General features: G+C 32.9%; 1 protein-coding gene across 1 annotated transcript; it reads right to left on the bottom strand.

Moving 5' to 3' along the window:
- Positions 1 to 20: 20 nt before the first annotated feature.
- On the bottom strand, positions 21 to 23,163 carry LOC140040283 (cilia- and flagella-associated protein 65-like). Its single transcript, XM_072086089.1, has 36 exons — positions 23,080 to 23,163; positions 22,416 to 22,616; positions 21,860 to 21,998; positions 21,250 to 21,380; positions 20,532 to 20,731; positions 19,796 to 19,941; positions 18,921 to 19,034; positions 18,649 to 18,757; positions 17,980 to 18,095; positions 17,454 to 17,603; positions 16,967 to 17,095; positions 16,329 to 16,487; positions 15,749 to 15,970; positions 15,257 to 15,310; positions 15,009 to 15,146; positions 14,777 to 14,880; positions 13,662 to 13,854; positions 13,301 to 13,471; positions 12,757 to 12,842; positions 12,331 to 12,397; positions 11,781 to 11,946; positions 10,919 to 11,207; positions 10,248 to 10,445; positions 9,744 to 9,828; positions 8,784 to 8,942; positions 8,245 to 8,433; positions 7,670 to 7,783; positions 7,337 to 7,495; positions 6,814 to 6,957; positions 6,502 to 6,618; positions 5,915 to 6,025; positions 4,675 to 4,955; positions 3,447 to 3,563; positions 2,273 to 2,459; positions 1,825 to 1,979; positions 21 to 1,394 (listed from the first exon to the last, which is right to left on the bottom strand). Exons 2-36 carry the CDS (start codon positions 22,583 to 22,585, stop codon positions 1,133 to 1,135), a joined length of 5,331 nt encoding a protein of 1,776 aa, XP_071942190.1. The 5' UTR covers positions 22,586 to 22,616; positions 23,080 to 23,163; the 3' UTR covers positions 21 to 1,132.
- Between the last annotated feature and the right edge of the window lie 1,140 nt (positions 23,164 to 24,303).

Genomic DNA, 24,303 nt, shown 5'->3' with positions numbered 1-24,303 from the left:
TGATTTATTTAACTTATATAAACATATGCTGGTATATGTAAAATACTTATTTTTGTAACGGATTTGGAACTGTATTACTAAAACGATTAGGAAGAAACACGTGAGGCAATTAAAATGCTCGAAAGATTGAAACTACGAATTGTAAAGTCATTGAAAACCATTCAATTCAAAATATTGGCACTATGAATAAAACAGAATACTGTAGTAATGTATTTTATGGAATAAAATTTAGTACTACATTACGGCAAGCAAAGTCCGCTAAAAGTCCCATATCATCAACCCAAACCATTCATGTAAAAAATCAACGTAAACCTAAATCATTTACCGTCTAATAAAGTGAAAGTTTGTTAAGTACCAATTTTAAGGGGGGGGGGGGGGGCTCTACGTAGTATAGTAATTTAGTTGAAATTTACATGTTATCTGCACTGTATACCAAATTTTTTAGACATCAAATGTAATACCTTATTCATTTGAGAATTCAAAACACTTGTGATTTATTATAAGTTGAAACTAATAATAAACATTTACAGTATTGTAGATGTATGTACAGTATTTATATTTATGGTTGGTGGAAGTCAATTTTACTCAACTATCAAATAAACATACTTATATATTTAAAACCACAATAATATTGTAACAAATTACTTGAAATTTGATATTTAGATTCTTTTGAAGATTATTTGAGTAATTAATTAATTATATTTGTATACATTGTATATACATTAAATAGAATATTCTTGACAGTGTATGTGATTTTGACTGAGGGAAAAATAATGCTAGAATTGAACCCATGACACTAGGATTGATAAAAGCATGGTGCCAACCTAACTGTGCCACTACAACTAATGTATTGTATTTGTATGTTTGTACTGAATGTCAAATTAAAGGTTCAACCAATCACAATTCCATTTTTACTATGTTGTTTAAATAAATATCATCTTATTGTAATTAAATTATATTTTATTCAAATATATTATAGTTAGTGCAGACAAAAAATAGAAAATATATTTTACATTTTTTAAACTAAAGATATTCAAGGTATATATAACAAATAATTCCATTTACAAATGGATAACTTTCAATAGGGAAAAAACGTTTATTAAGTACATAGATTATATTGTTAGGTTAATATCTATGCTGACCCAGCACTAGAAGTTCTAACAATCACTGGGTTCGGAAGAGATCCGCCAATGGATGTTTTACCAGCTGATCCTGGCCGCCTACTATCAGTTGACCCTGCTGAGCCTAGTCTTGGGGCTGGGCTTGAAGTAGGGGGTAGTGCTATGATACGTGGCCTAGCCGTTAGATTCACACTGCCCTGGAATGCTTCGGAGATAATATTAAATATTGAATTCTCAAAGATAGACTCCAAGAAGTTTCCAAATTCTGGCAATCTACAAAGAAAATAAACAAATGTTTGTATAGAAAAAAAAAAAAAAAAATTATACCAACTACCCCAAGTCTCTCATTAATGTCTTTTTGATGTTGTTAGTATTACCATGGCAATCTAACAACAGGATAATGAGCTCAGGAGATCAAAAGGTTTATCTGTGGCTGCGACATATTCAGTTCCACACCCCTTAACGGACAACGCACAACACAGAGAATATGCATCAGGACTGTTACAAGTTCCAATCTTGGCAAGGCGAGCTCAGTGTCCTGTTGTTAGATTGCCTTGGTATTACTTTACAAGCATAGTTATTCCAGCTCTAAAGTATCATATGTATAAAACGCCACATGTGCCAAAATGTATTTTACCAATATTAAGTGGAATCGCTGACTAGAACCCAGATTAATGAATATAAAGAGACATTTTACTAAAACCTTTTTAATGTTTGTTCTTGGATCCTCTTCTGCTCCTGTTGCAAACTTTGTTCATAATCTTCATCTGTATGGGAGTAGACAGATCGTTGATCACCGGTTGCAGAGGGTGCTAACTCTTCAGTAGAACCAGAATTTACAGACCTTGCAGCGGAAGTCTAAAATCAAAAATATTAAGTAAATGTAAGCCCATAAAATCTATAAAGCCAATTTTTAATTTTGTTCACTTGATTTTTCTCAGGAATTTCCTCCCAACCCTTTCTAGCTCACTTTTCAACATTTTTAAGTGAAACTATTACTTATTATAAGTTTAAACAAAAATCTGCTTTTCACAATGCATATTAAAGTGTTGGAACATTATTTCAGATAGCTTCATGTTTTTAGATAAAAACTCATAATAATGTTATCAGTACCAAGTAAAATATAATGGCAAATAAATTATTTTGTTTACATTTGTTATGATACTCTCTTCATCCTGGTCATCTTCTTTCCCAAGGGAACCCATACTCTGTACAGCAGATGTTTGTTCCATTCGAGACACTGCTACTGGCTGTTCGCTGAACTGGCTAAAATATGGAATAGGTTCCCTGGGAACTTCACTTAGTGCCTTATGGAAATCGTGATCATCAAGCAGGCCTCTATAAAAAGGTATTAATTAATATTAATTAAACTGTTCTGATTATAATTACAATAGCTGTAAATATTCAAGGACAATATGCAGAATTTATGAATATTTTATATTTTCTTCTCATAATAAACTTTGACATTCTCGACTCTACCTTGTTTTTTTTAAAGATTATTATACTTTTTTTATTTATGTAATCTAACCACAATTCAATTTTTATTTTCAAAGAATATAAAATAAAAGCCAGAAGTATATGAACTAGCCAATGTTTAACTGCTTTATCAAACCACATCAACTCATTACATAATTACTATTCAAATGTGTTATGTAAACACTTCACACTGATATTTGTAAGTATGATTTGTCCAGGTTATTGCTGTTATATGCTGTAGCTCCACCATATGGTAAGCGCTAATGAGATAACACCGGTAATATTACAACAAACATAAATAAAGTGAATTATAATGCTTTCCAAACATATTGCAATTGATGTCACCTTTAAATAAATAGTAGTTATAATGGTAATAAAAAAATAATAATAATGTTATTACACTTCATTTCCATTGAAGTACATTTTCCATTGTTAATGGTTTATAAAATACGTACTTTATATTATCACAATTTGGTGTCTTCAAAATGTAGTTTTTTAGCTTTACTATAAACATTTCAATTTAATATGTTTACTGTTGCTTGTATTGTTCTGCAGTTTTACTATCGTATCATGTTGTATTTTACAGAGGTTACAAACAAGGTGTCTTCTTAATCATTTTTTAGTCTCAACGATTATAAGTCTTAGTTAAGTCAAACATGCTCTCCAGGTGGAATGCTATCCTGAGATGAGTAGTAGTAATTTGTCTTGTTTATTTTATTTCATTTATATGTAATTTTTACTTTCTATGGACCAGAGATTCAGAAATAAAAGATTGAATGAATGAATGAATATCTCTTGTGTTTAGAATTCTATGAACAGGAGTCTTTAAACAAAAATATTAACTGTTACCGTATAATGTTAGCGACAACAAGACCAACAGTGTTGCCCTCTTCTTCATTGCAGTACTGTGACTCGATATTTTCTTGCTGGTGTCCTGAACTGGCATTCAAAGTTTTGCTCATACTCCTGTAGTAGGCAGGGGATAAAACCAAATTTTAGTTTTGTTTTTTATTATTATTAAAAATTCCATCCCCCCCGAATAAAGTCTGAATATAAATGAATATTTAAGTATTTAATTATAGTTGTTTTACATACAATGATCCAATCTATTGTACCAGTGGCTTACAAATACATATGCAGGTTGTATTTAGAGCAATTAGTGAGATTTGTTTCAATGGATTATGTTAATATTTTAAGATATGTTAATTTTAAGCGTTTGTCAACAGGGAAATGCTAATTTACTAATCTAGTTTAAATATTAGAAAAGTCTAGCTAATCGTGAAAAATAATAATAGTTTTACATTTTTTAAAACAAACACAATTGTATTTTTTGATCAGGTCAACACACAATAGTATAATACAGTCTAGCTAATCGGGAAAAATAATAATATTTTTACATATTTCAAAACAAACAACACAATTAGTTGTATTTGTTGATCAGACCAACATACAATAGTATAATACAGAAACTAAATGATATCACAAAAGATGTTAAAACATCTTTTGTGAAATCATTTAGTTTCATTTTTAAAAATGTTGTATACTGTATAGTAGTCTTTATAAAAATGCAAAATAATTGTAGTAATAGTAATAGTTCACTCATTTAATAGTTGATTGCCAAATGTACTTTTGATGTTTTTATCTCGTAGTATTTCACCCACAGGATTTGTTGTTTTTTTAAATGTTGAATGAAATTAATATACCCTGAATAATAACTACTCATTATTACTTTTAAATGTTATATGCATTTGAATGGAGATGAATAATATTAATAATTATTTTCTAAATCAATCAATTTAATTTGTTTTTAAATATATACAGTCAACTCTCCCAATACCGGACTCTCTGAAAACCAGAAACTCTCCCAATACCAGACTTTTTTTGAGGACCAAAAGGTCCCAAATTTATATTTACCATTAAAAACACATTTCGAATACCAGACTTTCTGGAAAACCAGACTTATTTGGCCGGCCCAAAGGTGTCCGGTATTGGGAGAGTTGACTGTATACACTGATGCCATTACTATGTGCCACTAAGTGATGTTCAATCATAGATATCTGAAAAAATGTTAACTTACTTATCAATAAAGCATTTCTCAACATCATTTGGAAAGTTATTCTGAAATTCGGCAATCGAATGGGTCCTTGTAGTGACGCCTAAATGCAGCAAGAACGGTTCCGGTGGGTCAGGTTTTGGCCATAATGAACTGACCAGTTCATTGTCTCCTTCTGCATCGTGTTGGTCAGTAACTGTATCTCTATCTCTTATTGGAGGTAGTGTATGGTATTTCTTGTACTCGGGAGATGGAACCCTTTGGGCTTCTTTAATTATTTCACACAAACGTTTGTTTGGAACATGCTGGTGAAACATAAATGTATTCAATTATTAAGTAGATGTAAAAAACTATATATAGAAATTGTAACAAATAAATTGTCCTAGTAAAATAAAATGTTATTGCAACGGTAATGTAAGAACATAACTTTAAAGCTTTTGTTTAAAAACTTACTACAGCACATCCTTGTTACCATAAAAATTAAATAAAAAAGTAAAATAAAACTTAACTGGGTCTTTTAAATCAGATAAATTGATGTTAATTTTTTTAAATCACTGGAACGCATTGCCATATGACTAAACGCAACATCTGTAAACGTTTTTGAAGGAAAATTGAACAAGTATTGGTCAAATAAGGACTTTAATACCATTCTGGGCTTTGAAGTATAACTGACTGTGGGTCAAATTATGTGTAATGTGGGTAATTATGTAATATATACCCACACACAATAAGTTTTAAGTTTCAAGTAAGTTATGTAGCCTACATCGATTGCCAAAATCAGAATAATTCATAATTATCATTAATTATTCCAAAATGATATTATTCCAAGATAATACAAAAGTGCACATGAATAATGGTATTATTATTAAATTACCATCTAAATTGACCTACTGTATGTACATGTCATATGAATAACTAAGGTTTTATACATAAATACAATAAATTGTTAATGTTAAAATGTTATTGATGAAATAAAAATATATTTATTTTACAGGGCAAGTCAATTTATAGTGGAGTTATCACTTAGAGGTTACGATGTGTAAGATCCAACAATCAAGGCTTTAAATACCAAGAACTCCACTAACAAAACGTTTTAGACGATAGTATTATATGTAGCGTATTCTGTGTGTATGTTTTTAATGTGAACATGTTTCCATCTATAAAGACATTAATTAAATTTGAGAAATTAGTAATGGGCTAAAGAACCAACTATTTTAAATAAACAGAAATAGCATAACATTTAACAAATAAACATGGTACGGACCCCATTAAAGTCTTTTTCTGTTATTGAGAATTCATATTTTTGTCGATGTAGTTCCGTTTCCCACTTATTCAGCTCTTCTAAATAGTTATCCATAACAGTCATATCAGTAACCTGCAAAAATATAAAATACTTATTAATTTGACAAATTAAATCAATTACTAAATCTAAACAGAAATAATAGTCTTTGATACAAAAATAACAATGAAACAAAAAAGATCAGCAAATTGAAATGTTATTTGAGTTAAAGTTGACATTATAAAATATGCGGTTTTCTCTACAATAACAAAAATGGGTTTTGAAAATTCCCAAATAAAAATACAACAGAACTCCAATTACGAGGATAACTTCAGGACCCACCAAAGTGTCCACATATTAGAGTTAACCTCTGAATAGGTGTTGCCTGTAGAGTTAAAAATATATTGTCACTTATTTATTTCATGGGAAAGTGTGCGTTTAAATAGAGGTTGGTCATAGCATAACATATTTTTGTTCGTTCTTTCACATGAATAGGTGTTCCCAGATTGGGGGTGTCCCGAAGTAAGTGTTCTACTGATTCAGAGCTCGTATTCAGCAACATAGAATCCTACCTCACACACCAAGTCCAAATCATAGAAACAAGGCTCCTCTTTTGCAATAAAGTTCACTTTACAGACAGTGCTCTGACCTGGTGCAAGTCTACCACTCACTGGTTGGATGTCAATCATCTGCAAGAGGTTAAAGGTTATACATTATATAATTTGATTTGATATAGTTTGATTTTTAAAATGTAATAACTGGCAAATAAAATTTGATGACATAAAGCTAAAAATGGCCAAAGGTCATTTCCACGTTGGTGTTGGGTTGCAATAAAAGGTTAAGGCTTAAAACTGTATAAAATACATATTGAAGAAAATACTGACCTGACTATGCGCTTTACTGGTCACATACCATTCAAAGGTCACTGAATGCTCCTGTGACCTATTTGTCAGATATACTGGTTTTCGTGCTTGGCTAAAGAGGGCTAAGTTTCCAAGAGAAATACGCTCCTCACTAAGGTACAACAGCTGGAAAAAAATTGCAATAAAAAGAAATGATAAACACTTCTTAAGCTCTGTCTACACTATCAAACTACTTTGACCAAAAAAAGTGTGATGTACCCAAATATGGTAGTGATATGACATCATTGTGTCCATATATGGGCACATCACATTTTCTTGTCACATAAAGTTTGATAGTGTAGACAGAGCTTAAGATTTGTTGTTCTCTACCCACCTCCTTCCTTGTTTACATATTACATTCAAATTTGTTGTTTTCTGTCCACTACTCCATTCGTTGTAGATAAATGCAATGCAGAGTTTGTTAGTGTGCAGGATGAGGCTCAGACAGAGCATTAGGTTTTATTTTGTCACTAGTAAATGAAATGTATTAAATGGAAAATCTTACCTGGCCCGGAATTGGAACACTCTGAATTGGCGGAACACCTGTCAGTTGGGTTTGGTCTGATAGACGCATGGTGTCTCCCATCACACGTGCATCATACCCAACTCCTGTGAATGTTATCAATGCTGTGTCTCCTCCGGTTATGTGGATAGGAACATCAACCTGTGTTTGAGGTAAAATTACTTTTAAAACAGACATGGCTCATGTGCACTCTCCTCAAAATGATATTTTTTATTTAATTGTGAGAATTCTTTTCTGTCATGACTTTCATTGGTAGTGAAGTAATCACTGTTTTTAGTAGAGTAGAACATGATTAAAAGTCATATCTAATCTTACCATGTATGTTTTTGCCTCAAGTGGTGAGAAGATCCACTGGACATTGGCAGTTTGTCCAGGTTGTACCCAACCAGTAGGGTTCAGGCATTCAAATACTTTGTGGTTAAAGTTTTCCTAAAAATAGAACGATAAGAGCATTTACTTTCCATACATTTCATACTTCAAGCTCTGTCTAGACTATCAAACTAGTTTGTCAAAAAAAGTGTGATCTGCCCAAATATGGTAGTGATATGACATCATCATGTCCATATATATAAACACGTCACATTTTTTTGTCACATAAAGTTTGATAGTGTAGACAGAGCTTAAGAAGATACTGGACAAAGCACATTCTTTTAATGGCTTGTTAACATCTTGGTTGTTTTACTTATGATATTGTTGCAATAACAATAAACACTGTAAAAAAGAGTTTTACTCTCCTTTAGATGAGATGTTTGTCTGCTCACCTCATGTAACATGTGAGAGCGGCTCTGCAGTGAGTTTAATTCACTCTTAAAATCACCATCTAGATATATAATGCATAACTAACGCTATATTTAAAACATGAGAAAGATACTTGTATATTAAAAACTTACTGTTTGAACATAATCTAGAGCTGTCAAATCAAGCTGGTACGTAACTTCAACAGCGCCACCATTGTACAATTCATAAACTTGTTTGGGGTTGTTTACTCCACCCACAGGCACTGGTGAGAACATGTGCTTGTTGCCAGGAAAATGTACATATGGTTTACAGTGATCCACAGTAACACCAATGAAGTTTAACTGATGAAAGAACAAAGAAAGTTATTCATATAGAAAGCTAACGATTGAACATTAGACAATATGCTGCATACATGTGAGGTTACTACTGGCAAGATTTTTCAATTATGACAAACTCCAACACATTTTATAGTGTTTGCAGGTTTACACATGGAGTAGGTACCAAAAGTGGGTGACAGAAAGGTCCTGGACGGCCTAGGGTCGTTTCAACCTAGTCAGCACAGAACCTTTCAGTCGCCAACTTTTGGTACCTACTCCATGTGTAAACATACTGTACTTCCCAAGTTAATGTTATTTTGGGTGGTAATTCTAGGCATGAAATACAACAGAATTTCTTTAAGTTTCAGTCTTACCAAAATTTCACGTCCTCTCATGACCTTGAAGAGGACTGGTAAACGGTCAGTCCCTGCAAATTCATGGTTGTATGTTAATGTTATCGTGTCAGATTGGCCTGGATCAAGATGTCCTTTTCTTGGCTGGACATCAAATAACTTATTGTCCATTATTCTCATCTGTAAAAATAAAGTCAAAAGTTTTGTCAAGCGGAATATTTAACACATAAAGGAACCTATTATCTTCAGTTTTCTTTATTAATAATAAGTAAAAAGATATCTCTAAGGATGAGGACAGACAAAAGTGGATGAAAACAAAATCAGAGGCAATAACACCTTTTAACAATTATTGGGGAAAATTCTATTGAGAGGGCACTTTCCTATGAAACAAAATAAGCGAGTTTTAACACTACAGCACACTTTGTTCGGTCCCAAATGTCTCCCTTAAAGATGTATTGTCCCCCAAAAACATGAAAAATTACGATTATCTAAATCAGACTTTGAATAGGTTATTTTGTAGTTTTAATAAAGTGAATCACTTCCGTAGAAAAAAAATGGAAACAATATTGTTTTCACTTATAAAATAACATAATAACTGGTTAAATTCAACCAAAAATTCATTGGCTGGCAGCCAATTTGAAAATTTTTTGCTTTAAATTCCAGTTTTTTCAGGTAAATAATTTTTGTTTCGATCCAATTTTTGGTCGAAATCAATATAATAACTATTATGTGACATTCAAATGGAATATTCAACAACAAAAATTTAAAAAAATATTTTTCAGGGAGACAATACATCTTAAATAGTGGTTCTACTGTATTGTAAAATGTACCATGTAATGTATTTCCATTGGATTCTATAATACAGCAAGTGTTCCCACAGTAATATAATATGAGTTGAATATGGAAGTATGAGTTCTTCTTGAATAAATCCATAATAGTACTGCATATGAACAGATTTTATAAAATAAAAATGTAGTTTACCTCGTGAAGCTCATCAGAATCAAATTCTCCCGTCTCTGCCCAGTATTCTAGCTCCAACTGTAAGTCACTTGGAAACAGTAAACCCCTAAAATAAATTAATACAAATTTTCATCTCCAAAATAGAAAACATTAAAATATAAGTTGAATTGTAAAAGTCTCAAATTCAAAGACTGAAACCATTGTGGTTTTATAAATCTATTTAGTAACTAGCTTAAGTAGTGAAGGTGCCGCGGCGGCAAGACCTTGCTGGCTCAACAAAATCAAGCTATTTTTTAATTTTATTTTGCAACAACTGTAATAGTGGAGCACTATTAAATATGAAGTTTGCTTCTAAATGGAAGAAGAAGTAGTTAAAAACAACTCCTCAGCTTCCTCTAAATATTCCCCTAGATATTTTTTCTTTTACAACAATTATTAAAAGGTATTAACTTCTGTAATAACTCCTCCCTAATTAATATTATCCATAGAAGGTTCACCCAACAGCATAATCAATATCATAATTACCATTCAGTTGGCACAGTGCCAGTATTCTCAACCATCAGATGTAAAAGACATGGTTCAGATCTTAAAGGAGCTGCGCCAAAGTTAAAGTCCAATATAGATCTTGTGTGTACTGGTATTCGTCTTCTGGTACTGTGGCGTGTTATACGCGAATACATAAGTTCTTCTGGACTGGGATCAGAGTCAAGGCAAACATTCAAACTGTAAAAAAAAATTCAAAATTTTGCGTTAGATAAATAAAGTATCTGTGAAATTGTTCAAATTGAGATGCCGATGAAAAAATAGTTGATAAAAGGTTTTCATAAGAAAATGTGAGTCAAAATTGAGAATTTCTCAGAAGCTTCCTTATGTTAAGGGTACCTTTTCAGGGCCATAGCCAGCATGAGGCAGACGAAGCACTCATCACATCTCATTTGTCTCAATCTCAAATTGTCACTACCCACCCCAATACACAGCTTGTAATATTTTATATTAATAATTATATTAAAGGATCTTTGCCTCATCTGTTATTAACTTCTTGCTACGGCCTTGCTTTGGGTTTAAAATTTCTATTTTTTATTATAAAATATAAATATTGGAATAACATTGATAATAACCCAACTTATTTTCCAAAGCAAAATGAGCGTCATGAAATAAGTCCTTTTTAAAAAAATGAAATCTAAATGAAGACTAACTTATCCAGAGACAGTAGGCTCCACAATCGTGCTTTACTGACTCCACTCGCACTGCCAGAGCATCTGGCATCTGTAATCGCTAAGCTTGGATAAACACCGGTAGTTGACAGTTCGCATAGTAACTGCTTTTCATTTTCAATTGGAACTCCAGCCTCAATTCCATCTGGCATCAGTATTTGGTAGTAGACACGGAACGTGTAATCAACTCGCCGTACAGGTCTTACTGTCGCAAATATTTTGCGTTCTGATCTCGCAGGTAAGATGTCCTGAGTGATGTTAAGTTCTACAGCTGGAAGAATTAAGATGGAGTATGGTCGACATAATATAATAATAATAAAAATAAAATATTTATTTTAAAATGAAGGCTCATTCACAGTAAAATGTGTTCTTCCACGAGGCCGTATGAAAGAAATACAACTCCAGTATCACAATTATCAAACTGATGAACAAACAAGAAAATTATACATTGAAAGGAGAAAAAGAAAAAAGTATATCAATGTATATTAATGGATAAATAGATTTAAAGTTAAAGTAGATCAAATTAAAACAGAAATGCTAAACAATTATAAAACACACTACAACAAAACAGGCTTAAATTAAGAAGAGATTACTAGCTGCATTATGGGAGTATGTTTCCATACGTGTTTGATCCTAAAAATGACTGGGGTAATAATGTTCAGCGCTTAGAGAAGCTTGCTTGTAGAGCGTTATATAAGAATGAACTATTATTATTATTACTGTATTTGGCTTTACTAGAAACAGGCCACACATAATAAACTATACCAAGTGAAAACATTATTAAGAATATGTTTGAGGCTACAAGTACATGGCCACCCCAAAAGAAATGTCCATCAGATCATACCTGGTTGGTCATCAGCCATGGTTTCATCCCAGTTTGAACCATCAAGATTCTGCTCAACTAGAAGTCTGTAATGTAGCCCACAATCACCTAAATTTACAAGTGTCATGCCAGTGGTGACGGCAGTGCCTACTACAATGTCGGACAAATTAATATGTTCTTTTTCAGCCTAATGAAAGAGATAATTTTAAATAAATTATAACTGAAAAAGGTATTTATCATTTACTTTAATGTCAATGTAAGTTTGTCTGTCATCCCAAGCCGTGTCCTATTCGGAAGACAAAGCTATTAAGAGAACATTTTCCTGTGAAACTAAAGAGGCGGAATATAGATTTTAATATCACAGGTAATCCCTATTCAGGGTTCTACTTTATAATCATTACAAAAATAATTTGATTGTTTCGACCAAAAAATCGTCTTAACAATTTGTCATTAGTATTATTATTATTTATCATTATTTCTATATCTTCACCTTCCTTGCCGTTATTCTTTTTATCACTATTATGCAGCATCATTATCAACATCTTTACTTTTTCTGTCTTAAATTTATTACCTTAATTTCTCCGGCTGAACCTTCTCCTATCACTCTTAAGCTGAACTTTTTAATTTTCTTCCGATCCCTACAAGACAAAATGAAACAAACTTATAATTTTATTTAACAACTAATAATTAATTATTACACGTTATGAGTTGTTAAGACTTAAGCTCTGTCTACACTATCAAAATTTATTTGACAAAAAATTGTGCCGAAATATGGTAGCAATATGCCCAAACATCATCATTTTTTTGTCACATAAAGTTTAATAGTGTAGACGGAAAATAAACCCTTTTGAATCATCAATTTTGTCAGAATTGCACATGGAGTGGAAAGGTTATTTAGTAGGAGCCTGTTATTGAAAAGGTCAACATATTTTGACTTTTGGTTAAAGTTACAAAATAGATAATTTTTCAGTCTCAGCGTATAAAACACTACACTTACCCACTGTGCTTGCTATCTGTTACCAACATGTACGGCTTCAACACATATTTTTGATGTTGCTTTGGAGTGAACGTCCATTCATGTGTCTATAAGGAACCAATACTTGTGGTCAATATAATACAAATAATGACTGTTTCTCAATTAAATAGATAAATATTAAATGAAGCAACTAATCAAATGGAGATACATTTTTTTTGTACATATTTTTAATGTTTATATTGTTGATTATTATTTTTTTAGTGCACCACAGAGTGCCACTATTCTAAAGGTAAAGTTTCCTAAATAAAAAAATTAACTTTCATTGTGTTGTAATATAGTAATACACAGTACAATGGTATTTCATGAGTTTAAATAGCGCCAGTCTAGCGGCCCCTATCAGGGTTGACTCACATACCATGGCCGCTTGTTGTTATGTTATTGTTGTGATATTTGGTTTTGACGAATAAAGATCTTATTCTACTTGAGTTCTACGTGTCCGGTAGTCTTTATTGTGGTGTGCCTTTTGCCCTACTGGCGTAGTTTAAAAACTGAAAACAATACGTACCTGAATTTCATTGGGCATAATGGTGCCATGTGTTGGAAACACAGACACAAAGCTTGTGTCGTCAGGAGGAATCTTCCATTCAAACTGTAGGGGTATCCGGGAAATATTTCTAACGTTGTACATTCTTCTTGATGACGTCCCAATACATGTTGGTTTGAAGAAAAGTGTGCCCTATAAAGAGATCATAATAATTATCATAATGCTATAAATTATCAGTTCTAAAGCTCAGCCTACACTATCAAACTTTGTGTAACAAAAAATGTGATGTGCCCATATATGGACATGATGATGTTATATCACTACCATATTTGGGCATATCACTACCATATTTAGGCACATGGCACTTTTTTGTTAAACTTACTTGGTTATCAAGCAAAATTTTAGGCAGCTCTGAAGATCCGCTAACTGGAAGATGCTTAGTATGTTTTGAATCGTCATTGATGGAACAATTAAACGTATGCTTTAATATTTTAGACTCTTTTGGATTCATACGAACCACAAACAACTGATGTTTACCCCGTAACAAACCCTTACTTGGTTTCACGATAAATGACCTTTGGAAGAAAAATTATTAATAATATAATAATTAATAACATTAACAACATAAGAACAAATTCCTTGTACTGTTTACATTTTCTTTTTTTAAATGAAGAACAGAATCAAAATTGTATTTATATTATAAGTGTGAATATTTTTTTATGAATTAATATCACTAATATACAAATAAGGAATGTTTATTTTATTCTATTATATTTAGAGTTGAATAGGGAAAATATTGTCATGGCAAAATAAATATGTTGATATAAAGTTTGCGATACAAAATTTCAACAGTTCTTTTCATAATTAATAAAAATGGTGTACTGCAAAATTTATATCAACATAAAGACAATATTAAAACACTCCGATTTTGGCTGTTAGTTATATATGATTTACACTATTGTTTGTTTGTTTTATCTTTATACTGGGTGACCTCTTCAGTCAAAGACTGATCTCCCAGAGGGCCCAGTTGGTGATCAGTGGCTGTGATGTACTAATACACCGGGGTAACCCCCTACTCGTCTCGAAAGATGTACTAGGTTCTTTAAAGTGCACACAAGCAAGTTGTGTACACTGGACCTACGGTTTATAGTCCTTATCCGAGAAGACTCGTTCTACCACCAGAACCATGGAGTGAGTGAGCCTCGAACCCCTGCCGATGTTATGGCTACGTGATTACGGTTCCACTGTCTTAACCGCTCGGCCACTCACTCACACTACAGGTTTGTTTTGAAACAGTCAACAGTCACAAACATTGAATTGCACAACATTTTAACAATTTCTAAAAAAGCTGCTGTGAAATAGAACATTAAATAGAACAATTGAATAGATCTTTTACCATTCAGTAGAACTAATTTTCAACGGCACATAATATGAAATTAACCAATCAAATGGTAAGACACAGGCATGTTTGTTATAATTACTAATACTTCAATTTACCCAGATGGATCACTGTCAAACTCGTAGCGTATTGGTGTTGTTCCAGAGTTTGTCATAAGAACTGTTTTGTAAACAGATCCATTAACATCAACAGCAGGGAAAACCTGAAAAACAGATACACAATGTTACTGGTAATTAATTGTAGGGAGTTCAATGTAAGCTACTACATATTATTAGAGCTTGAGGGAGACAAACAGAAATCAACAAAACAATTTAAATACAAGTGTATTACCAATTCCTTTTTATCAAAGATGAGGCGTGGCATGAATGTTTGCTGTCCATGCTGAAATGTTTGTCCAATTGCATTAACCGTCATGCACCATGGGGGGCAGAATGTTTCATCTTGTACCAAGCGATAGTCACGCATACTCTATAAGAATTAATTAAATAAATTTTACTTATGTCAAATGGAGAGGCTGTATATGATTAAATAACAAGACAGAATATTGAAAACAGGAATGTTTAAACTTTACAACTCACCTTATAAAAGGCATATCCTTCTAGTTCTGACCCATAAAATTGATTAGGAGAATTCTACAGAGAGAAGAAGAAGAGAAATAATTGTATTAATTTCACTTATGTATTAATATTTAAACCTAGAATATTACCATAGTACAACAAGATGAGATATTTGTTGCATTGTGTAAAATTGAGCATTCTGAGAATGTTAAAAGAGTCACTATTCAATTGAATCTGAACCATATTATGTAGGCCCAGTGGTCTAATGGTAAAAGGTCTGCATATGACGTTCAAAATATTTTGTTAGATTAAATAATTTTGAGTAGGCTACATCACTGGGTAATTTAGAGTTTCTCTATGCCTGTAATATTGATATTCAACTATTCAAATAAATGAAAAGGATTGTTGAGTAAACTAAAATTCATCTAAAGTTACTACTGTATATTTATTCCTTATATTGCATTACTGTTACTATTTCATTCATATATATAAAATATAAATAAAAATATTTACTGGTTTGAAGGTGACTCTGAAAGAGGTCATTTTAAGTGGTGGGATGTCACACGTCACGGGTGACACAGAGAAGGTGTTATCTGGACTACCCATCCACATAATAGTCACTTTTCCTTTAGTGTTATTTGTCACATTTAGAGTCTTGAATCCTATGTGGTTCAATTTGGTGCAGCAGCCAAAGTCCACTTGGTTTGTATCTATGCTGACATGCAGAGGGTAGGTCTAGAACAAAATATAATTGATTAAATTAATTAAGGTAATATTTTTAATTTTTTTCCTTCTCATACAAATATTTTTCAGTCACAATAGGGACTTTTGATAGAAAGTTTCCAGTGGTTATTTTATGCAACCGAATCTCAGTGCTGTATCTCCACATCCCAATAGTTGTCCACTACCAGGCAAATTCCATAATATAATACAAACTCTCTTGTGTATCTATGTGATCCCTGTACCATGGAAGGTTATACAAAGGGTTAGTTTAGTGTCACATGTGGAACACATGTGATGTTGTATCATGGAATTTACCTATGATACCGAAAATATTTAGCATGAAAACTGATTTATTGTTGCATTTTGTTACCTTGTCTTTTATACAATATCCATCATTAAAAAACTCAGTCATAGGTGTCTGTTCTGATGGTGGTTTGAGGCAGTTTTCAAAAGATTCAGCTTGTGGCATCATTAGGTAACCATCGCTGTCCAACTGCAACTTGCCAGCTTTCAACATCTCATTCAAGTGCTAAAAAATAAAAATATACTTTCATTTATTTTGAGAATGTTAATTTGATATTTGGGAAAGAGACGAGTGAAAAGCAATGGTGTAACAACTATGAGCACTCACTGGCTAAACCGGGCCCCGGGGCTTATGGAGCCCATGAGAAGTGCCCAGAGGGAAAAACACCATTAAAATATGCCAAAAAGGCTAAAAACGCCCGAGCGCTAGAACTTGGAGGGTCACTTAGGTTTCTCAAACCATGGGCCTTAGGCCTTTGTGGTATGCCACTGGTGAAAAGATGTTGACCAAGGATATGTTGACACACAATACACTACACTATGAAACTAGTTTGACAAAAATAGTGTGATGTGCCCAAATATGGTAGTGATATTCCAAAATATGGTAGTGATATTACATCATCATGTCCATACATGGGCACATCACATTTTTTTTGTCACATAAAGTTTGATAGTGTAAACATAGTTTAGTGTAGAAGTTCCTACCTCTGGTGGAAACATAGAGAATCCCCTAGCCTCATGGATTCTGTAGCGATCAATGTGCTTTGGTTCCAGAACAGGTGGTTTACCAAGCTCTGTATGACACGTACCAATCAAATCAACAAAAAGTGGCTCCTGAAATAAATATATATTATATTATATATAATATTGTTTGTTACAATGCTAGTTTTCTTCTTGTAATGCCAATGTTTAGATTCGAGTTAGGTTCTAAAACTCTGTCTACACAAATTAGTTGGATGTTGCCAAAATATGGTAGTGATATGTCCATATATGGGCACATCACATTTTTTTTACATAAAGTTTGATAGTGTAGACAGAGCTTTAGAAAATAGTCACTTTTGAATCATCAATTTCGTCAGAATGGCATATGGAGTGGAAAGATTATTTAGTAGAAGCCTGTTATATGTAACATATTTTTGCCTTTTCTTAAAGTTACAATTAATTAAGAGTTGCAATCTAAACAATTACTTACCTGATTCTGCACAATACATGTGACCCTCCTGTAGTAGTTGATAGGGTGCACAGGAGCGAACTGGACAACTACTGTTGTAGTCGTGTTACCATTCATTGTACCACATTCTACGCTGAACTTAAACACGCTTTCTTCACCATCAACTATAAACTGAAAGTGGAAAACGACAAAGGAAAATAGGTAATAGTATTTACAAATGGCATTGGTATACAGTAACAATAAAAAGCAAATACAGATAATGTAATTTTCAACTTTGGTGGTTGGCAATCATCCTTACTGGTTATGTCAGTTCTTGAATGCATTTTATAAAATAAATGTAATATTTTACTTTTTAATGATGCTACAATACAAGAGCCTAATATACTTCTTCAATTTCACATTTTTATTATTCTTTATAATTTAGTCAACATAAGCTTTGATTTTGATAATGCAGACAGTTACAAAAATGAAATTACAAAACCTGGAACCAGGCAAGGAATTTGCAAAATAAAACTAAAAACAGCTTTTGCAAAGTTACAGTCTTTACCTGAAATGCACCAGGAACGTCAGATGCGTTGACGATGTCTAGTGTTCTTGTGGTTAGTGTGCCAGCTTCAACTCGACTAAAATTTACAATGTTTGATCCTAGACTGATTTCTGGGCCTAAAAATATAGTTAAATGAGATGAGAAACATATTTCTGAAATAACAAAGCATTTAATAGTATACAACACACTGTGTTCATTGAGGAGTAAGCAAGTTTGAATTAATTTGATTTATTTAGTCTTCTTTATACTGGATGATCTATTCAGTACAATACTTGTTTCCCAGAGAGGGCAGTACAGTACCAATGGCTTTATATCATAATATCTGAATGATGAGAGTATAACATCTTGCCTAAAGTTACAACCAATATGGCACAGACTGGTCTCGAACTCATGCCTTTCACACCTTATCAATAATATTCCTTACCATTACACCATATAACTCTCAATTACTCTCAAACTAGTTTGACAAAATAGTGTGTTGTGCCCAAATGGTAGTGTGATATGCATAAATATGATAGTGATATGACATCATCATATGGGCATATCAAATTTGTTGTCACATAAAGTTTGATAGAGTAGACAAAGCTTTAGAGCGCTAGGCTCATTAATAAATATAGCTTTCCTGACAACCAAACCTGAAGCCATCAAGGAGTGTTTCTGTAGACATACCTTTGCATTTACCAACCAGCTTGACCACTGTTTTAGTTACATTTCCAATAGCTCGAACATGTACATAATCTACACTCTCAGAGCCAACAGTCTGTGGTATGTATGATATCTGAAAAAGAAACCACCATAAAAAGGTATGACAAAGTTGTATGCAAACAGCATAATACAGACAACTGTCAAAGACTATCAGGAAGGACAAGAAAACCGGAAACTTACTTGTGGCCCCAGACTTGTTTTTAATAGGCAAATAGCTATATATGTCAATGACTTACTGGTATTTTACTGATCCCCATTGCAGGTACAATGCCTCTTGTCTCTTTGCAGGTGAAAACTGTATCCATTCTTGAAGATGCTGTTGGATGGTTTATTGTGAACGGCGCTTTAACCTTACAAAACAAATTTTTCATAATCTATTTGTAAAAAATCTTCAAAATCAATGATTAATACTTAAATATGATTTAATAAATGAAAACAGTCCATTCTTATTTGATACAGATTACTAATTTGACTAAATTTCAAAATAAATGGTTTTTTTTCTCAAGCAATTGTATACAATACTAATAAGTAGTGAGTGAGGAGTGAGTGGTGGCCGAGCGGTTAAGACAGTGGAACCGAAATCCATAGCCATAACATTGGCAAGGGTTCGAGGCTCACTCGCTCCATGGTTCTGGTGGTAGAACAAGTCTTCTTGGATAAGGACTATAAACCGTAGGTCCAGTGTATATCTGGCTCATGTGCACTTTAAAGAACCTAGTACATCTTTCGAGACGAGTAGGGGGTTACCCCGGTGTACTAGTTCATTCATACACACACACTGTCGCGGACAGACGTATTGGCGCCGTAGTTGGCTGCCGATGTCACAATGGAACCCTTAGTGGAGCAGTAGCCTTCAACTATGAAGTTTGCTCCTTAAAATAGAAGAAGAAGAACAATAAACCACGAATCAAGCACCTGATGAAAACTGTTTCTAAAAGGTGTCTATTTATAAACAAACTGTGTTGACTGTCTTCTTATTGATCGTTAAGTATTCTTTAGTTCACTGATAGAAGATTTACTTAATTTGTTGTGGACCATCTTTGAGGTGGTGCACATTCAAGAATCCAAAGACACAAATCTAAGAAGTGGGATGGAGAGAATGTTGGCTTACTGGTGATAAATTATGCAGTTCTATCATATTCTCATGAGTCTTCCCAATCGCAACGTCTCCAAACTTTATGATGCTTTCCATCCCTGGGTTGGTGATGGCATTTGGTTTGTCACCTGATCCACAAACCAGTAAATGCGGATATTTACCTGTAAAAGCAAAGTAGAAATTACAACCAGATCAAGATTATGGTAATGATTTGGGTTGCAACAGAGGTAGAGTTGGAGGTAGAGTTGGAAGTAGCACAGATAAAAATACTGTGGGTAAAAAATTACATGCTGTTCAAATGTGAGGGATCACAGAGTGAAGTGACATTGTTTGGATGTGGAGAACAGTGGAGGTTGTTATAGAAAAGGATACAAAAGAAAAGGTTAATGGATGTGGAGAAGTAAGAAGATGCAAAGAGACATGGATGAAGTAAAAAAGGAAGTAAAAAAGGGAATATTGAGGCTCTTATAAAGTAATTAGTTTGTACAGTAGGACAAATTTCTAGCAACGTTTAGTATTAATTATTTTACCAATACAATAACTTTCATTTCAGTGTGGATTTTGTTATAGAAAAAGGATGGCCAGCAAAAGAAACGTTAAATGGATGTGGTGAAGGAAGAATGTGCAGAGAAATATATAGGAATTTGATTTGCTGAAAAAAAGAAAGATTATAATGTAATTTAGTAGGACAAATTCTAGCATTGTTTAGTATAAATTATTTTAAAAATAAAAATAAAATAAAACAAATCACCTATGCCCTCGAGTTTAAGTTGTTTACAGCATGTGAAGTTGTTGCCATAGTGAATTTCAGCAACCCCCTCATGAACGTAAGCTGAAGTTGGTTTAAATGTTGCAACCAATTGGCATTTAGACTTTGGTTGAAGGGAGCCCTCTGGTGGCTGGATAACAAATGGTTCACTTACAGCCCACATAAACTTTGTCGGCAGCTCACTACAATACAAAAAGTTGTTGATTTATCTTTTTCATTATACAGTAATAGTATTTACACAGACCTACAATCCTATATAAAGGCTTTCGACCAGTATACACTAAAACACATCATAAATAAAAGCTAGCCAAATAAGTTTTTGTTTGTACGAAGATAATTAGATTCTGAACCTAGAGTATCACAAAACACTATTTTTCCCAGAATGTTTTATTTATTGCTGTACTAGGCAAGATACTTTACTTTCGTTTCCCTCTTTCCACCCAGGTGTATAAATGGGAACGCGGTTAGATCAAGACACAACTTTGCGCTGATTACTAGTTGCATTATGGGATGACTGGTGTAATAATTTTCAGTGCTTAGAGGTTTCACAACATTAGGCGCTATATAAATCCAGGATATTATTATTATTATTTTCTTGTTCTTAATATATCTTGTACACTGCCAGTGAACGTAATTTCTGTAGTACTGAGTACTATATTAAATGCATTTTAAATGAAAATAAAATAAATTTCTAGGCTACCTTTTGTTGAAAACTTCAAAAGTTAACTGTACATTATCAGATGCTGCACACATTCCAAAATTGAGTTCGTTCGGTAAAGACAGGTCATGTTTGGGCAAGACTGCTGACAAATTAACTTCAAATACACCATCCTACAAACAAAATGGAGGGAAGTGAATAAGTATATTGTAATACTTGTAAAGCTTTGTCTACTATCAAATTTTATGTGACAAAAAAAATGTGATGTGCCCATATGGACATGATGATGTCATATCACTAGCATATTTGTGCACATCAAACTAGTTGTAGTGTAGACAGAGCTTAATACATTTTTTAGGCCAATGTATAGTAGGTCTTACAGCAGGTCATCACAAATGTAAAGTTCACTATTAGGGGTGTTTGTAATTGTTGATAAAGGAACTTTTCAATTTTGTATATCTTTGTATTTCTATTATTTCACTTCTATATGTTCAAGTGCAGTATATGAAGAGCCAATTTGATAGTGCTTGCACTCATGGCAATCCTCAGGGTACTGCACCGCTGTTTTGTTTTATATGTTTTTGTGCCTGAAATTTGAACAAAATAAAAAATAAATAAACATAAAATAAACATAAAAAAGCAATGTACTTACGGAGGTATTGAATACTAATTTATCATCATATTGTATTTTATCGAGAGGTCTGAACGTCACTGGCAAACTAAACTGTGTTCCAGCACTAAGAACAATAGTCTCAGGGTAAAGTGTAGAGAAAAATCTTGAATTTGGGACACTGGAAAAATATAAAAAAAAAGAAATAATATAAGTTAATTTTGTGGTAAATTTACCTTTGTATTACATCTTTTTAAATTATATTTAATTGAAATCTAAATTTTGTTTTAGGATGAACCTCAATTGGTGAGCTTATCCATAGATTTATTCTGCATGAAAACTACAAATTGATGGAATTTTGGTATTTAGTTAAGTGGTAAATGACTGCTTCAACTTGTGATTGGTCAAACTAACTTTTACCAGTATACATATTTATAATAATGTGTTTTTGTAATGTAAAGCAATCACATTCAGATTTCTGTTTTCAAATAGAAATAAAAGCAAAAATAAATAACTGTTAAAATTACTTTTGCGAATACATGGGAACTGAGTTGATTGATTGATAAAGTATGAAAAGGACTAGGCCTAGGGTTATTACCTATATTTGATCTTCTGCGTTTTCACCAGCACGTTTTTAAGCACAATATGTTTGGTGTATTCACCTCCAGGTTCCCAGCCTCTCCATGTCAAATTATTGACAACCTCAATTCCATACTTTGATATTGTCCTATTTCGTTGATTTTTCTTGGTAATATTTAGTGACGGCATGTCGATTGTAAACGTTTGAGCTTTAAGTAGGCTATAATATATTAATAAAAACATAATGATAAAATACAGACTTAATAATAATAGTCCTATGCCTATTATTAATTATTAAATTAATAAAAAATACCATTTATAGGCCTAGGCTAGGCCTAAATCATTATGCCATATCTTATTAATATTATGCCACTAACTAAAGCCGGCCTAGCTAAGCCTAGCCTATACCCAGATTTCTCCCCCACTCCACTTTTTTTATACCTCAGACATCTGCTTTTGCTGTGTGGCTCACTCGGTAAGAATAGGGCCTACTCTAGCCTGAATACCCCTCTAGGCTGCTGCCTAGCTAGAGGCTAGCTTTCTCCCTTCAATCCTTAGTTAGCCCACCCAGCCCAGCAGGGAGGGCCAAGCAAGGCTAGGCCTAGTCTAGCCTAGCTAGTAGGGCTTAGCCTAGCAAACTTATTAGGTCTAGACCAAATTCATGTCAAAACTATGGAACATACCAATAACTTGTAAAATTACAGGGTTTGTTTTTTAATTAAAAATAAACTTCCACTACATTTTGTTATTATCGTGTGTTGTCTTCGTGTTTTGTGTAGTGTTGTGCACGGTTGCTAAGATGCGCCCTCTACGACCAAAATATATCAATAAAATAATGCAATAATATCAAAGAAGATATAGTTTAACTATCTTTGATAATATATATTATATTGCAAATACAAATTAATACAGTATTATTAATCAAAGAATAATGAATAAACTTAGACTAAGTAAGTACTAATATAATCTCTATGGATTTAAGATCCAAAATATTCAGTAATGTTATCCTCCTCGTTGGTATTTGTCAAAAAATTATTTCAATAACAATATCAAGAAAAGGTATAAGAACAAGATGACATTCTAGCCGTTACCAAAAATTTTTTTTCGAATTATGTAAAAATGTATTTATTAGTGAACTCGTAGGCATTGTCTTGTATCTGGAGAAGTTCTGTATCTTTGACTGGTATCAGGAATTATTCTTCCCTGGTTTCAACCATGTCAATTTTCTAATATTCTCTCTTTCAGCGAGCAAATTTACATGTGTACGCCTACTATATGGATGAACTGCAGTTACCTTGTTCTGACGTGTATGGATTAATTTAAATCTTAATTTAACGAAATCGTTGAGTTGACAACCGTTTGAGTAGTGCTCATCATGAGTTATATTTGACACATACGCTAATATTTGATTGCTCGGGACATTGATTTTTTACGAAACATAATTTGTTCTGTGAGACAATTAAAATTAGAATTTATAAGATTTGTGTCAATCAACTTCTATTAATCAATATTGTACAATAATAACGTAGTGTAATGTATACTAAGTTAACAGAACAAATATCTATTCGATTCGGACAGACGCCTATAGATAGTTTTACGAAGACTTCTAAATATTAAATAATTTCAGGGTTTTTTCAGGTAGGGCCTATGACCACACATTTGATGAACCCATTATTCGTTACACCAAACAGTTCATTGTTCTTGGACTCATCATAGTCCACATGGCAAAAACCGTGCTTTAGTCTCTTAAACCTCTTTCATATTATTCGATTTCAGTGAAGATTATGGATTCAAGTCTTGACTTTGTACCTTATGTACGGGTACCGGAGCAAACCGTACATTTCACGTCAGGTGTTTAGCACATTTTTTCCCGTGGTACACCTACTTTCACGTGCCTTACTGTTCCT

Source organism: Antedon mediterranea, chromosome 2, assembly GCF_964355755.1.
Source record: "Antedon mediterranea chromosome 2, ecAntMedi1.1, whole genome shotgun sequence".
Classification (NCBI taxonomy): domain Eukaryota; kingdom Metazoa; phylum Echinodermata; class Crinoidea; order Comatulida; family Antedonidae; genus Antedon; species Antedon mediterranea.
This window is presented reverse-complemented; position numbering and strand designations above follow the sequence as displayed.

Excerpts from the sequence above, each read along its gene's own strand:
- LOC140040283 (XM_072086089.1), bottom strand. The coding sequence starts at position 22,585 with ATGCCGTCACTAAATATTACCAAGAAAAATCAACGAAATAGGACAATA. Across the intron at positions 19,942-20,531 it reads ACTTAAACTCGAGGGCATAG|GTAAATATCCGCATTTACTG; the intron begins GTGATTTGTTTT and ends TTGCTTTTACAG. Across the intron at positions 10,446-10,918 it reads AGCCTACTGTCTCTGGATAA|TTTGAATGTTTGCCTTGACT; the intron begins GTTAGTCTTCAT and ends TTTTTTTTACAG.